Source organism: Sceloporus occidentalis, unplaced genomic scaffold (genome assembly GCF_023333645.1).
Source record: "Sceloporus occidentalis isolate IW3139 unplaced genomic scaffold, rSceOcc1.0.p SCAF_10, whole genome shotgun sequence".
In the NCBI taxonomy this organism is placed as follows: Eukaryota; Metazoa; Chordata; class Lepidosauria; order Squamata; family Phrynosomatidae; genus Sceloporus; species Sceloporus occidentalis.
In genome coordinates, this window is record NW_028316990.1 from 31,242,863 (window position 1) to 31,255,185 (window position 12,323).

Sequence of the window (12,323 nt, forward strand, 5' to 3'; positions counted from 1 at the left end):
AACCTCATGATAGTTTCGGCTTAGGGTCGCCATAAGTCGGAAACAACTTAAAGTCACACAACAACAATGCTTTTTTAAAAAAATATCATTTTATATTGTTTTAAAGTGTTTATTGTAAAATCTTTTTAAACATTTTTATATCTGAGCTGTCTTGGGTCCCTTTCTGGGAGAAAGGTGGCATAGAAATGAAATGAAATGAGTTAATAAATAAATAAGGTGATGCATTCATTAAGCACTCCAGCTTTTTCGACAACAGTTGTCAGGATCTTGCAGCCACATCATCCAACATTTGTCATTCCACATCTTCCAACATTTCACAGATGACAATGAGGACATGTGACCAAGTAATGCCAGCTGAAGATGCCAGCCACAGATGCTGGTGAAATGTCAGGAATAAACTCTTCTAGAACATGGCCACATAGCCTGAGAAACCCACAAAAAATCTATGGATGCTGGCCATGAAAGCCTTTGACTTGACAGCTTGCATTTTCCTAAGCATACTGGGAAGAGTAAGATTATGCCCTCTCCTCTCCCCCTTTTTGCATTTTGAACTCAGTTTGCAGCAAACGAAGTAAGATGAGAACAAAAGGGGAAGAGAAGAGAGAAACTGGGACATTTTAAAAGCACATGAAAAAGTGGGAGGACAGAGAATTAATCAGGACTGTCCCAACCAAGGTGGGACAGTTGGAGAGTATGCCATTCTGGGGTTTGCAGTCTGAATTTCTTTAGAAACTAATCTCTAGGGATTAGGGTTTTGGTTCTGTGCTCACCTACAACCATGATGTTGAACTCAAATCCCGTCTTCATGGTCTTGATTCGCATCTGGTCCAGGACGGCCTCAATCCCCACGTAACCAAAGAGCTTCCGGTCCCCCGTGCCGAGGGGAGAAGGGACATCCCGGGAAAGTTGTTCTCGAGGTGGCTGCTCCTCCATGCTGAATGTCGGCTGCAGGGAGCTCTGTTCTGAAAGAGGAAGAGAGAAAGACAAGGAACTTGAACCTAGACTCCAAACTGTTAGGTAGTTCCCTAACAGAGATTTCCTTCTCCCCATATCTAGTTGTACTTCTGCACTGAAAGTTGTATGACACGGGGAGAGATGTGCCTGTGTGTCTTTATTGTTTTATTACTCTTTCTCTCTCACACACACACACACACAACCCGTGATATAGACTCCAAAGAGATTCTGGGTGTGATTCTTAACTCCATGCTACAAGTTGTAATGATGGCCACCAGCTCAGATGGCTTTATAAATTCCTCGAAGGCTATGGATGAGTACTTGTCCAACTGGCTAGATGATACCTCCAGGACCAGAAATAGTAGGACTAAATCAGAGCCTCCAAAAGTTGCTTTTTAATGTGTTTACTACATAAATATTTATTTATTCAATATTTTTATATTTAGTTATTTTGCACCTGCTGGGTAATGGAAAAGAAGCGCAATTGGGAGCTTATTGATGGTCTTCCCCTGTCAATGAAAAGGAATACCCGGACCATGCTTTGGAGACACAGCGGCTACGAGTTGGAGGCAATGTCATGCAATAAGTATCGCCAGAGATGCTATTTCCCAACTGTAATTTAAAAGACACATGTAGTAATCTAGATGGCCCTTGTGGTCCCTTCTGACTCTATGGATCTTATCACACAGGTGGGATCCGGTGCAAAAATGGGATTTAAAGTGAAAAAACCCCGCAAAAGCGGATTTATTATTAGATGACGTCTGAGTTAACCCAACATTAACCTGGACAGAAAGTGGAAAAGAAAGTAGAAAAGCCTCAAGGGAAGGCAATGGTATGTCCCCTCTGAACAAATCTTGCCAAGAAAACACCATGATAGGTTTGCTTTAGGGTCGCCATACGTTGAAAACAACTTGAAGGCACTCAACAACAGCAAAATAAAAGGGTAGAGCCAACCCTGATGATGGCAATGAATCATCTTGCTCCTCAAAAGCTTGCAGTGCCCTTGCCCTCTTCATAAGGGGATGCAAACATTATGGATCAAGATGGAGCCATCACTGGTTTTCACTAGGCTGGGCGCTTGCTGAAACACTGAATTTCTTCGCCCATCACAAGCCGTTTCCCCAGCAGCAGACACCCCGGGCCAGGTCCAGACTGTCTGGTGTGCACAGCATGAGGAAAATTCTTCAACAGAAATGTTAAACACACAGACACACAATCCCCGCACGTCCCCATGTAATTCTGCAGCAAAGCAGAGATGGCAAGGAGCCCTGAAGCTGTCAGTCCCTCAGCTGCTTTTCCACAAACAATGCAAGAGCCAGAGGGAGGGAAGAGGGACTCCCTCGCGCCAGTGGCAGTTGGTTCACCAGGAGGGGAAGGCATTGCGCCAGAGGCCTGTCATCCTGAAGAGAGAAGGCACCATCTTTCTCAGGCCTGCTGTTGCAGCCTCTTGGCCAGGAAAAGCCACAGCCCTTAATCCCAGAGACATGTGGAGGCGGCTTGTCGTGACTTAGTGGTAAGGGAAAGACATCCCACACACACACACACTCCAAAAGGTTACTACAGAGGCAGAAAGCGGCGCAGCCTTCTTTGAGAGATTGGGGAAGGGACTTTTGGGGGCAACAGTTCCCAGAATCCCCCACCTAGTATGGACACTTGTTGTAACTTGAGAATAAATGCCTTGACCTACGGGGATGGCCCTACCACTAGGCAGGATGAAGGAACTGTCTCATGTCAGAGATGCTGGTAGACACTGGAGCGTACAGCAGATGATCTCCTTCCTAAGACCCTTGGCCATGTCCCTGTTTTGGAGACTACAGCCAATACTTCTTGTTGTTGTCAATTGCCATCAAGTCAACTTTGACTTATGGCGACCCTTTGACTTATGGCTATCAGTGACAGACCTCCAAGGATTGGATGATGCTGCCTTCATGGCATTCTTCTCTTTTTTGCTGCCAGTTTTTGGCTCTTGCAGCCAACAATGGGCAACTGCTTTTCCATAGGGCCATGTCCATCACCTAGCACTGCTGCTGAGGTCAGAACAAAGTGTGCAGCCATGCTCTCAGTGCTGGGCATCTTGTTCTGACCTCAGAGTGATTTGTGCCCGCAGCAGCGGCACCAGCGGTTTGTGGAGATCGTGAGTGAAGGCAGACATTGCCATATGGGAAAGAAAGCCAAAAACCTGCAGCAAAAGGTGCGTTTTTAAAATGTGGGTTAGGGTGAGGAAGCCCTAAATCGGATGCGGGCATCATGGAGACCTTCCGGAAACAATTTGGGGACCTGGCCCTGTATCTTGTAAACAAGACATAATGAACCCAGGGGGAATTTGGGGTAAAACGTCCATTTGGACAAGGCTCAAGCACTTCTTCATCAACAGCTCTGCCCAGGCCCTGCAAAGTCATGGATTCCATCCTCATTGAATCAACCCAGTGTGAAAGAAGTTGTAACATAAGCTTTTGTAGACTTGGGTCTCAGATGCAATAGAGGTGTATTTCTGACTACTGTCAGGAACAACATACTGGATTAAATCATGCTTTGGTCTAATCCAACTGGTTTTATTTGATGATTCGTAGTCGAAACATGGACTGACCTGCTCTGGAGGTGCTTTTCAAGGGAAATCCAAAGAGTTTTTCTACAGTAATAACAGCCACAAGTCCAGATGTGAAACAGAGCAGTACTCCAGAAAAAGGACACCTGTCATCATAGGACTCTAGAATGGTGCCTGCAGCAGTGGCACCGGCCGGCTTATGATTTCCACAGCAGTTGCTGTCTCCCTTCAAACTGGAATTTTTAAGACAACCAGCAAATGGTATGGGGGAATTGGCACATTTTACAACTGGCATGCAGAGGCCGACCCTGCAAAAGCATTAGGAACACTATAGAAAGTAGACATCAGGAAGACAGAGGTTGGCAATTAGCAACTTGGGGTTGAACCGAGCCTACTGAAGGATACTGAGGTCTAGATTCCCAAAATTCCTCATATTTCTGCTTCAGCATGATGAAAAAGAAAAACCAATTTAGCAATGCAGGAACAATGAAGCTGGGCGTTCTCTCATCTTTTTGTTTGCAAGCGCCACCCTTCCCATCCTCTGCTCTCTATCATGCTGTTCCCTCTGGATGGAGACAGAAGGTGTTGGGGACCCATCTGTATATCCTCAGAACAGCGTGGGAGATGCTCTCTGGATTTTCCTTTGCATGCTGCTCCAAAGATATATGGGCGAAGGAACCACAGTCGGGGCCATTGGCATTACTCTGTCTGCTGCCATAGGTTGGGTGATCAGTGTATGGAAAGGGACCACATCACTGTCACTGGCCTTCTAGTTTCAGAAATCTTTGTTTTGCTCCTGTGCCTCACTACACCAACCCCAAGTGTTTCGATCACACCAAAGCCTAAGGAAGTCAATTGGAGAGAATGTGGCAATGCAAAGCATTATTTTGCCATTGATGTGGCCCTTTGGAAATGCATACCTCATATAATATCCAAAGCTCCCGTCTTTTAACACTGCTACCCTAGTTTGAAAAATCACAGGTTGGGGGCAATGTGACCAGAAAAGAAATCCACTGAGCTATGTGACACTCATTAGGGCAGGCCATCCCAAGTGTGGATGAGTGGGCACCCTTAGGGTTATGGGAGTTGTACTAACCCATCTGGGAAGCACACTAGGTTTGGGGCAGGATTGCCCTTTGAATGTGTATATTATCTGTGGAATTGCCAGTGAGCCATGAATGCCTTGTGAATGCCCTCCATGTAATCCCATCTTGGCACTAAGGAGGACTTAAGCACACCAGGGATGTGACTACATTGTAGAAATAATGCTGTTTGACACAACTTTAAGTGCCGTAGCTCCATCCTAAGGAATCCTGGGATTTCCAGTTTTACAAGATCTTTATGTTAAAGAGTGCTGGCAAAAGCCTCCACATCCCAGGATTCTTTGGGACGGAGCTGTGGCAGTTAAAGTGGTGTCAAACTGCATTATTTCTACAGTGTAGATCAACAATCTGAGATACGCAGATGACACCATACTACTAGTAGAAAACCTCACAGACCTGGAACACCTACTAAGGAAAATCAAGGAAGAAAGTGCAAAGGTAGGCTTCATGTTGAACATAAAGAAAACCAAAATAATGACCCCTGAGGACCTTCACAAGCTCAACCTAGACCATAAAGAAATAGTAGTAGTAAAAGATACCTGGGGCATTTCATACCTAGGATCAAACATTGACAGAAATGGGGACTGCAGCCAGGAAATCAGAAGAAGATCAAGAATAGGAAGGACAGCTATGAAAGAACTAGAGAAGATGATAAAATGCAAAGATATACAACTTGAGCACAAAAGTTAGGATCGTACAAGCCATCGTATTCCCTATTGCCATGTAGTGATGTGAGAGCTGGATGGTTAAGAAAGAAGATAGGAAGGAAATCAATGCATTGGAGATGTGGTGCTGGAGTAGAGTGTTGAGGATCCCACGGACAGTCAAAAGAACATCCTAGAGTAGATCAAGCCAGAAACCACCTTGGAAGCAAAGATGACCGAACTCAGGCCGTCGTACTTTGGACACATCATGAGAAGGAAGGACTAATTGGAAAAGACTATAATGCTGGGAAAGATGGAGGGAAGTAAGAAGACAGGAAGGGCACATGATGGATGGAGCCCATTAAGGAGGACACTATGGATTTTATGGGGTTGTAGGAAGCAAAGCAGTGGAGGACAGGGGTCTTGGAGATGTCTCATCCATAGGGCCGCCATGAGTCGAGATCGACTCGAGGGCAGCTAACAACAAGAAGATGCTCCCCATTACTTCACCCCATGGGCCTTTGACTTACAGGTGAGGAAAAATGTACATACACATTTTTAAAATTTAATATTTAATTAATAATAATTATTATTATATTCTCTCTCTCTTTTCCTTCCCTCTTTCTCTCCCCTTGGATGAGATCAGTCACTTTTGAGAAAAGTTGCAAAACTCTGTGCTCCTGCCTCAGCCACAACTTAGAAGAAAGGAATGAGTTCTGAGTAACTTCGTTGCTTGTAACACATCCTTTTTGGGAGGAGGCAATAGGGTGCAAGAAAATGGAATATAAAAGGAGCATAACGGACGGAAACAAAGTTACCTGACTTCTATGAGGGCTAAGATTCGTAATAGTGTTAAACAAAAAATATTTTAAAATGTATTTGAAGGCATTCAAAAAGAAATTTGCCCCCGTTTACATGGATTACTTTCTAAATTCGATTTTAATGTTCATCTTTTGCACTGTATCTGATTTAATTGGTGAAGTCGCCTTGATTCTTCATTCTGGGAGGCAAGGGGACAATGTTACAGGGATCAACAAATGACACCTTTAAAACTGCACCAATTAACTACTTGTGGGGGCCTTGGAACTATAACCGTAACGTCTTTCTTTCATTCCAGAACTAGCTTTCCATGCTCTAGCTTGGGGAATGGCATGACTACTTCTCTCCACAGAAAGGAGGTTCATTTCAAGTCCACTTTAAAGATTAAAGAACCAGAAGAAGGAAGAGACAAAAGCCTATCCGTGGTTATCACCTGGACAAATGTCACCCAGATCACCTGCCCACAAGTCTTCATCTGGCACTGTATTTCTATGCAAATTATAGCATTGGTCTTTGCATTTGCACCACTAACCATGCTGGCTGGGGGATTCTGGGACAAGCAGTCCAAAGAAGCTTAACTTTGCCAAACTCTGCACTGACGTTGCAGCAACTCAGTTCCTCTGCTGACCTTTCTGGACACTGTGTAGGTAGCCATCCTAGAAGACAACCCTGTATTGAGGCTGTGCACCACTTCACACAATACGCCTTACACCAAGTAGGGCAAAGAGAAGGTCTGTAACCTTGGGTGCAACCAGACTGCAGAATTAAAGCAGTTTGATACCACTTTAACTGCCATGTCTCTATCCTACAGAATCCTGGGATTTGTTATTTGGTGAGGTACTCTGCCTGGTCTGTCAGAGAGTTCTTACCAAACTACAAACCCCTGGATAGAAGTATGGTAGTTAAAGTGGTCTCAAACTATTTTGATTTTGCAGTGTGGAAACACTCCGAGTTATCTTCCTGACCTGTTTTATTTCTGTCATTGTCACCATGCGCCTTCAAGTCATTTCTGACTTATGGTAACCCCTAAAGTGAACCTCTCCTGGGGTTTTCTTGGCCAGAGTTGTCCAGAGGAGGTTTGCCATTGCCTTCCTGTGAGGCTGAGAGAGTGTGATATGCCCAAGGCCACCCAGTGGGTTTCATGGCAAAGCTGGGATTCGAACCCTGGGCTCCAGAGTCATAATCCAACACCCAAACCACAAGGCCACACTGGGTCTAAGGGATTAAAAAAAATTGCCTGGAGGAGGATTCAGGTCCATACCCCACATATTTAAAAAGAAGATTTTAGTGCATCTTCACAAAAGATCCCAAAAGCAACGTTAAGCTAGAAACCTTTTCCCTGACCTGTCCTATTGCAAATACAGAGGGAATGTTTCTTTTTCTCAGACCAGGTTCCAGGACCATCTCCTCTGCCACTGCTTGGAGCAAGTGGTTCTCTTCTTTGCATCGCTACACAATGGCAAAAGCAGCCTGGTAGCTCACCAGTCCTTTGCATGGGCAAAATAAAAACCACAGTGCAAAAGGAAGAAAAGGATTTGCTAGGCATGATTAAAAGGAAAGAGGGGGCGAAAAGAAAGGCATCATTGTCCAGGAAGGCAACCAGAGATGGAGAGGTTCACACCGGCATTTGAAAGCAAAGATAGTTTGCTCAGAGGAGCCACCCATCCACCTGGTCCTTTGCAAGGTCTGCTCAGCGTGATGAAGAAAGCAGGTGGCTCGGTGATGCTTTATCAATAAGGAATGATCCCTGAAGTCAGGTTGGCACCCAAGGTGTCCTGCCGCCAGCCGACCATCTTTCCCACTGGGCCTGAACCTCAGGGCACATGCAGCACTCCTGCTGCCATCCACACCCACCCACTTAATGCTGCTGAAGAGCCTAGCAAGATGCCCGTGTGAGCATCGCTTTCCACCCCACGTTGGTCACCCATCCTCAGCCCCCTGACCTTGCCCAGAGGGGAAAATACATATGAAGACCATCTGCTTCCCTACACTGATGCTCCCCCAAAAGCATGCAGAGACAAAGAGGCAAGATTGAGCATCTGTCCTCTCATTTCCTTTGTCTTCCAGCTCTTTCTTTTGCCTGCCTTGCCTTTGCTGGGGCTCTCTGGCAATCCTTTCCACCCTTTTGCCCAGGTCCTACCTTCTCTCTCAGCTATGGGGTCTCGGACACAGGGTCCCCCTTGGCCCCCAGTTCCATGGGAGCAGCAGCGCCCACTGCATCCGTGCTTCTCCTCCTTTTGCCTTCAGCTCCCCATCATCCTCATCTCTTCCAATGCTAAAGAAGGAGTCCCCTCCCCTCTGTCAGCTCCCCTATTGGGATCAAACAAGAGAGACAGACAGACAGAGCCCGGCTGGTGCCTCGAACACATGACCAGCATGGCAATAATCCTCCCTGCCCCCCTTTCCCCCTCAAGAAGGGGGAGAAAGACCCTTTTGAGAAGTTTGTCCAATTGCATGAGCATGCTTGGTTTACTGCAACCGGCCTGTCCATTTGCATTTTCAAGAGAAAAGAGAGAGCCCCCCCAAAAAATGACCCCCCCCCCCTTTCTTTTTAAAAAGGTTTTGTTTGCTCTGGCCTCTCAGCAAGCAAAGAAGGATGGAGAAGGGTGTCCATCTGCACCCAGCGTGGTTGGATTAGTCAACATCCCCTTTGCAAAATGATGCAAGAATCGTTTCATTTTTTAATTTAAAAAATTGCAATTTTAAAAACGCCGCTCATTGGTCACGTCTCCAAAACGGTTTCTGAATATTCGATTGCAATAAGCTGGGAATGTAGGATGTTTATGTCAATCTCTTGACCATCTCTTGACCACTAAACAGTCCCAATGGAGGCCTCTGGGCTTTGCAATCTCTGCTGCTACTCACAGTGAGATGGAAAGAGTCATGCAATAAGGAGATCAGGAGAAGGTCGTAATTGATGATCTCACTTGATGAACTTGGGTGAGTCACACACTCTCAGCCCCTCAAAAACCCTAACAACAAATGGGCTGATGAAGCCGTCACACCAGCACCGTTGCTGAAGCCAGGGTTGGGGAACGGGTGGCTCTCCAGATGGACTACATGTGAAAGGGATCAATGAGTCAATAGTGCAATGCAGCAGCTAACAAGGCCAATGCAATTTTAGACTGCATCAATAGAAGTATAGTGTCTAGATCAAAGGAATTAATAGTGCCTCTCTATTCTGCTTTGGTCAGGCCCCACCTGGAATACTGTGTCCAGTTCTGGGCAAAACAATTAAAAAAAGACCTGGAGAAACTGGAGTGTGTCCAAAGGAGGGTGACTAAAATGGTGTAGGGTCTGGAAACCATAAAGCCCTATGAGGAACGCCTTAGGGATCTGGGGATGTTTAGTCTGGAGAAGAGAAGGTTAAGAGGTGAGAGGATAGCCTTGTTTAAATACTTGTAGGGATGTCATATTGAGGAGGGAGCAAGCTTGTTTTCTGCTGCTCTGGAGAACAGGATCCAGAACAATGGATGCAAGCTCCAGGAAAAGAGATTCTAGCTCAACATTAGGAGGACCTTCCTGATAGTAAGGGCTGTTCGACAGTGGAACACACTCCCTCAGAGTGCAGTGGAGTCTCCCTCCTTGGAGGTCTTTAAGCAGAGGCTGGATGGCTATCTGTTGGAGATGCTTTGATTGAGAGTTCCTGCATGGCAGAATGGGGTTGGACTGGATGTTCCTTGTGGTCTCTTCCAACTCTATGATTCTATGCAAGTCCCATCCACCCGAGTCAGCATTGCTCAGGAGGAAAAGTTCATGGGAGCTGCAGTCCAACAATGTCTGAAGGACCATCCATTCCCTATCCCTCTTTTAGGTAGCACATTTTATTTTCCTTACCATCTTATTTTCACATGGGGTCTCATGTGGCCTAACCTACAAGGATTTGGAGGCTTTTTGGTAGGACACCTGCCTTAAATGCAAACAGAGCTTGGGGAAAATGTCCTGTTTGGATGGCAACTCCAGTGACCTCGATGGCTGAGAGATTCATGGACTTGTAGCCCAAAAAAGAGCATACTTTCAGTACTTGGCATCTTTAGAAGCAGAGAGAGAGAGTAAAGGAGGAAAAGGCTGATTTAATGTTATATGAAGTCCGCACCGACTAAGATAGGAGCGTAGGAGGGTTTGCAGACTTGAACGGATTAGGTTTTGTTTACTAGGTGCTATTTCAACCATGCAGGCTTCCCAAGTTCAACACCAAGTAAATCTTTCCCTCCCTCCATTCTCCACTTTCTGACCATCGTTCCTTTTTTGTACATGTTGCCTGACAAGAGGATCTGGAGGTCTCAAAAGGGTGCCCAGAATCTTCTGCAACAGTGATCGTCCCTAATAAATTTGGATTTGCGGAGGGTTATCGCTGATCATTTGGAGGCAAACAATAATTTTAGGATATTACCACATGAGTCTCGCTCTTGCCGTTATCGCGTTGGTTCATGAAAATGGAAACAGACTGGTTTGTGAGCAGCCATTATTGCACGTCTTTGCAGTTGCGTGACTGGGGCTGCTTCTATCATCACATTCTTTTCTGGACTTCCCCTTAACCTTACCTTCCTGCCCTATGCCTTTGGGTAACCAGTCTGCTTGGGAATAGCAAGAGGGAGCATTGACTGGGGGAGAGGATGGGACTGCAGCAGGATTGCAAGCTTATTGATGGGTTTCCCCTGTCAATGAAAAGGGATGCCCTAACCATGCTTGGGCAACATAGCAGCTATGGGTCGGAGGCGTTGTCATGCAACATGATTTGCCAAAGGTACTATTTTCCAATAGCAATTGCAGTTTAAAAACTGTGTGTAGTAATCCCTTTAGACCACACAACTTTTTCAGATCACAGTTGGAGGGGGTCTGTTTTGGCTCTCTAGAGCCACAGAGGGGCGGAGGGCAATGCAATCTCTGGCAGCTTCCCATCCCTGCATTAAAGGCATTGCCTGACATGGATTTTTACTGTTTACTCTTTCTGTAAACTGTAGAGTGCTGGGACATAATAGGCATTTTGCAACTGGCATGCATTCTCCCAATCAATGCCACATTTTTTTTGTACACGGAGGGGATATGTGTGTATGTATGTTTAATATATGTATTAAACAGAAATTGATGCAGGAACGTAGATAAAAGTGCCACTATGGACTCCCCCGCCCTCTCAAAATGTGAGAACGGCCAGGGACAAGAAATTGACTGCATTTCACCACTGGAGCGCTTGGCTGTCCCAACCCATAGAACGGAAAGTTTCGGGGTTAAAAACAATGGCCCACCAAATTTTCCGTATAAAACCAGATCCAAGGAAAAGTTTAAAACAGTGGTTCTCAACCGTCCTAATGCCGCGACCCTTTAATACAGTTCCTCATGACATGGTGACTTCCAATCATAAAATTGCAGTGTCTCGGTTCCTACAACCATCGGAAATATATGTTTTCCGATGGTCTTAGGCAACCCCCTGTGAAAGGGTCGTTCAACCCCCAATGGAGTCGCGACCCACAGGTTGAGAACCGCTGGTTTAAAAGGATTCGTACTCTACTCACCTGGGTTTGTTTGGTGATATTTTAATAGCTCAAAATTGGGTGGTTTTCTGGGTTTCAAGCAGTGGCCCTGAGGTTGGTGCCACCCAGTGCGCGTCCCAAAAAAGGACTATGGGGGGCAATACCCCACCCTCCCTCCACGTCGCTTGCATGTCCCTTAGCCAGCTGTCCACCACCAATCACCCGACCAGACAGTCGTAGCCTCTGGAGGGCCTGTTCAAGGTCTGGCATGGCTGCTGGGCAGGAAAGAAAGAGAAGCAATGCCTTTTCTCGCTTGCCCAGTAGCTGCAACAGTCCCACCAGGTGTGCACCACTCCAGGGTGTCACCCAGTGTAATATGACCCCCCCCTGCACCCCTAGCGATGCCTCTCGTCTTCCCACTCACATCAGCCAGGGATTTAAAGATAATGGCATACCCCAGAGGCAGTCTGAAGAGGGTACAATCCATCACCCTAATGCCCCATCTCATTGCTTTACTGCCACGAAACAGCCTCTCAGTAGCTCACAATACCCCCCCCCTCCCGCCCTAATATCATCTTGGTCTTATGTTTTCTCAGCACCCTCCTCCATGCAACTCAGCATTTTTAAGAGGACCAAAGTCCTATAAAGAGACTTGGGTCGCAAAGACAGAAAAGCTAATCTAACCTGATCTACATCTCCTTCAGACGCAACAAGAGACACCTCAGATGCAGGGACAGGCATTTGGGAAGTTACCTCTTGCAGCTGAGCAAAAGCCGCCTGTGGTCCA

The 12,323-nt window shown here is 46.1% G+C and overlaps 1 protein-coding gene across 3 annotated transcripts in view; it reads right to left on the reverse strand.

Annotated features, from left to right (window-relative positions):
* LOC149306339 (septin 12-like) overlaps nucleotides 1-12,323 on the reverse strand; it is a 59,620-nt gene that overhangs the window by 23,329 nt on the left and 23,968 nt on the right. For 2 of the 3 annotated variants that reach the window (XM_089540313.1, XM_089540311.1), the window contains one exon: nucleotides 771-962. In XM_089540313.1, coding sequence (XP_089396439.1) covers nucleotides 771-962 — 192 coding nt within the window. Of the gene's footprint in view, nucleotides 1-770; nucleotides 963-8,205; nucleotides 8,350-12,323 lie in introns of those variants that run through there. The other variant, XM_089540312.1, reaches the window with a different exon arrangement.